At 50.1% G+C, this 4604-nt stretch overlaps 1 protein-coding gene across 1 annotated transcript in view; it reads left to right on the forward strand.

Moving 5' to 3' along the window:
* Window positions 1-4604, forward strand: part of CHL1 (cell adhesion molecule L1 like) — a 68342-nt gene that overhangs the window by 51249 nt on the left and 12489 nt on the right. The window contains exons 11-13 of the mRNA XM_011383845.1: window positions 25-222; window positions 1474-1544; window positions 1991-2099. Coding sequence (XP_011382147.1) covers window positions 25-222; window positions 1474-1544; window positions 1991-2099 — 378 coding nt within the window. The remainder of the gene's footprint in view (window positions 1-24; window positions 223-1473; window positions 1545-1990; window positions 2100-4604) is intronic.

The following is a 4604-nucleotide window of genomic DNA, read 5'->3' on the forward strand; positions in this document are numbered from 1 at the left end:
ACCTGTCCCCTGTCCCCCCGCTAGAGTACATTATAGAGTTTGAAGGAAACAAGGTGGACCCCGGCCGGTGGGAGGAGCTGGCGAGGGTCCGGGGAGAGGAGACGACCGCCCTACTGCCCTTGGCCCCGTACGTGACGTACCAGTTCAGAGTCAGCGCCGTGAACGAGGTGGGGCGCGGCCAGCCGAGCCGGCCATCCGACCGCCACGAGACGCCTCCGGCAGGTAGGTGCCTCCCACGCCGGCTTCCCGCGGGGCGGCGGCCTTTCTGGGAAGGAGAAGAGTACGGAGAGGGCCAGAGTGTGCGGGGGGTTCGGGTGTTCCCCGGGACAGCGTGGTCGAACCACGGGCACCCCAGCTGCGGGAGGAGCGTCCGGTGCGGAGCGGGGAGCCAGCGGGAGGCACGTGGGCCGCGCGCTCTGTGCAGCTCCCGGTGGCCAGCGTCCTGTTGAAATCAGATACGCAGCTGAAGTTCAGTAGGGACAGTCGAGAGTTCGGCCTCTGTGACCGAGCGTGGGACCCGCCCCAGGCTCCTCGTCAGGTTTCCAGTGTCTCCGCCACCGCTGCCTTCACGCACCCAGTTTACTCTTTGTATCTCGATCTCTATCTAAATTCCAAAGACACTTTTTTGTTGTTAAGATCCCAAGGAGAGTAGTCCTAAACCACGTCTCCGAATTGGCCTTGCTCCGTCAGTGTGGCCACGCCACGGGACCGCGTTTCTGCCCCTCGGTGGAATAAATGTGCCAGGGTAGAGCTCCCCTTTGGGACCGAGGAAAAGCAGGTGGCGGCAATAACCTGCCCAGGGGCTTGTGTGAGCCAAATCGGACTTGGCTCTAAGCTCCGCACCGAGCCGTTACTTATAAAATGGACCAAGCTCAGTGTATTTCCTGTCCCTAGATTTAGCTGCTCATGTTAATAGACGATGTTTGATCTTATCAGCTTAGAGACAAATATTCACAACATACGTTTCTGACAAAAGTCATAGAAAAAGTAAAGTAGCTTTAAAGTTAAAACATGTTTTTAAAAAGCAGGTGTAGGGCTTTAAAAAGTAAGTTTAATATTTTAAAGAGCAGGTTTAAAAATAAGATACGTAAAGTAAACCATCTACTCGCCACTGAATAATTACATCACTCCAAGGACACTACTTTACTCCTTTAAATAAAAAATATATTTTAAAGCCGCCTGTGAGATAATGGGTGTGATAACTAATCTTATTGTGGCATACACATATAAATAGGAAACACACGTGCATATTTATATTCATTCGCATATCAAATCATTACATTGTAACCTTAAGCTTCAGGAAAGCTGGTGGGGGGAGAGGCCCTAAATCTTTGTAGGAACTCAGCTCTAGAGTAATTAATAAGTATATAAAAGTTGTTTAAATATAGTTTTTGTGGGGGGAGGGGGGAGTGATGATTTACCCGTGGACCATGTGATAGGAAAAAAATCATCGTAATGCTTGTGACTTTCCAGCTCCGGACAGGAATCCACAGAACATAAGGGTTCAAGCCTCTCAGCCCAAGGAAATGATTATAAAATGGGAGGTGCGTATTCTTCAATGTATTATGCACGTCTCTGTTTTTTTTTTCGTCTTTCTTTCAGGTCTGCATGCCAAGTATAACGATACAGCAGTATTTTTAAGAACAAAAAAAAAAAAACTTGGATATTTTATTAAATTTTATAAATATTTTTCTGTGGATTTTAAAGATCATTTGGATTAGAATGCCGTGACGTTGAGGTTTGCAGTGGTGAATGATTTATTGGAGATTATCCAGGTCGATTTAATTGTAATCGGTTACCAAAACTTTCAGATTCCTAATATTTTTATTATTGAGACCCTAATTTTTTCTTCCATTCAGAAAGCACCCAAACCCTTAACATTTCACTTGACTTTAGTATATGGTCTGATAAACAGCACATCAAGAGAATGACTCCCAGATAATAGCCGCCCCCCCCCATTTCGTACGCTCATGTCTCATTCTGAGGACAGCCTCGTCACGAAAGTGTCCTCGACACCTTGTTCCAGCTGCAGAAACGGCGGCTGACGGGCGGTGTGACCGTCCCCGCCAGGACCCAGCGAAGCCAGAGGTCAGGCGTGGGTGCTGCGTCCCCCTCTCGTGTGTTAAGTTACGAATGGACTCTCCTCTTCAGATCGGGCACGCGGCCTTGACTCCGCCCCGATCACTGTCATACGTGTGTGTGTCGTGTCTCCGTGTCTTCCGTGATGGCGGATAACTTTCTCCCTCTGTGCTACGTGGACATACGTCACGAACGAGCATTTTAACCTACTGGCAAGTGGATCAGCAGTCGACCAGCCTGATGAGTCATAGTCCTCCGACACCGGATTCATTGAATTTTACATAAGTGTAGGACAGTTTCGAATGTATGCTGGAATTTATTTCCACGCCTCAGCCCAGGTATGGTTTTTCGAGAGAATTTTAGGCGTATGAAGTTCAGTTCGATTTTTTTCCCCCTCATTACCTCATCATGTAGCCCATACCCCCAAAATATTCAGTTAATATTTTCAAATCAACACTAGCCCTTTGTTCCCACTCCAGTGAAATTAAGTTTTACAAATTTAAAATTTGAAAAAAAAATGGATAACGCACAGTAACTCAGCATGTCGAACAGTATTATTCTCTCCTGGAACTTGTGGTCGTAAGCAGTTGCCACCACGTCGCCTCGCTAATTAATCCGTCGTCTGACGTCACGTCAGCCTGTCATTCTTTCAGAGTATCTCTGTCTGACCACTTAAGTTCCACGGAAATTTCGTAAGCTGGGTGCTGCCACGACTGGGTAGGTGACGAAGACACCGCACTCTGTAATAGGCAGGCGGGGTCCTCAGGGAGGCGCCCCGTGCCCCACGAACGTCCCGTCACTCCGCACTGTGCCTGCGGGAGCAGCAGCAGCTCCTGGCCAGAGCCTCGCCCTCCAGACGGGGAGCGGACTCGGGATGCTGTGACCTCACGAGGAGGCACCTTCGGTGTCCCTGCTGCCCGTCCTCAGAGGCCACTCCTTTCTTCCCCAAAGGTGCGGGAGACTGGTCACTTGCACCCTCTGGACAGTGTGCAGCGGTCTCTGAGGAGGAAGGACAGTGATTTCGCGGTTGCCTGACTAGAGGGTGGGGCAGTCGGCCGGGGGAGGAGCTGGCCGCACTGGCCGCACTGGCCGCACTGGCCGCTGCGTTCCTGCTGCGCCCCATCGCGCTTGCTGCTCTGAAATATCAGAGATCTAAAATTGCAGGCACACCCCGCGAAGTCTTAGGACATTTGCCCCGGTGGCGGTTTTGCGTGGGTCACCCTGTGATCAGATGCCAGACAGCTCCCAAGTGACAAGCAGACTCAGAAGGAGTCACCAGAGCCCCTCCTGGGACTGACTTACTAAAGGATTCCTGTCTCCAAGATAATGATCTGGGAGAAGAAAGTAGTTTTTAAAGAAGGATTAACAGCTCCGCTGAGCATTAGGAAGGGTTAGATGTCTCTAGTTTTTGTTTGTTTTATGTTTCATGTTTTAGCGTTGAACATGATTCAGTCGAAAGTGATGTATTGTGAGGTCCTTGGTTTATATAGGGCAGGAAAACAAAAAGGAACAAAAATATTAACATCTTTCTTTGCTCTCGTGGAATATACATTCTAGTTGGAGGGACAGACAATAAGCAAATACATCAGAAATAAAATAATATGTCATTTAATGAAAAATCCTATGAAGGAAAAAAAATAAGAAAAAAAATACACAGAGCCCACTGCGGCCTGATCAGTAAAATAATTATGTCAGAATGATTTCCACTTGACATTTCCTGTTCTTAAGCATATATTTATGTTAAGTTTGAGAGTCAATTAAATAGCAAATTTCTAATCTCAGAGACACAAGCAACCCCCCCCCCAAAAAAAACCCGAACCCACTAGAGTTTGGCAATAGGAACGTCTTCAGTTGCCTGACGGTGTGGTCACAGCCGAGGGGGCCCACTCCCAAGGCCCCAGATCTTATCATTTCTGTCGCAAGTACGAGAAGAAACCCGCCCGCTTTAGGATGAAGTCGGGGCAGCAGGACAGCGTGTCCCATTTCCAGATCGGTCGTCACAACCCCGCCTTGTCCTGGGTCTCTTCGACAATACGCTAGGAGAACAGGCTCCTTCTCTAGAAAATTAAACACGGCAAGTTTCGCCAGCCATTCCCCGGGGTCCTCAGGCCCCTGGAAGCACCTAGACACCCTCTTTCCTAGAGCCCGGTGCTCAGACGCAGGTTCTCGAGGGGACGGGCTGGTGGCCTTCGTCCCTGCGCTGCCCGAGGTCCCCTGGGGCCCGCTCTGCGCTGGGGCTTGTTTGAGAATTTGCTGAGGTTCTGCCGTCCGTTCTCTGAGCACCAAACACAGCGCGTGGCTGATGCTGCTGCAGGCATTGGGGAGGCCGGCCGTTTACGTGACGTCTTTCCTGAGACTGTCGCCGACGGTGGCACCGTCTATTTTAAAATGCCCCAGAGAGCTTCGCGGAACGCGCCTGCTTTCCTTGGAGCGAAGCACGCGGCCTCTGAACCGCACGCCTCGCACACGCATGCTGCCGTGCCTGGGGCCCTCGCAGTTCCGGGGCGCAGTGTGGAGCTGAGAAC

Source organism: Pteropus vampyrus, unplaced genomic scaffold (genome assembly GCF_000151845.1).
Source record: "Pteropus vampyrus isolate Shadow unplaced genomic scaffold, Pvam_2.0 Scaffold546, whole genome shotgun sequence".
In the NCBI taxonomy this organism is placed as follows: Eukaryota; Metazoa; Chordata; class Mammalia; order Chiroptera; family Pteropodidae; genus Pteropus; species Pteropus vampyrus.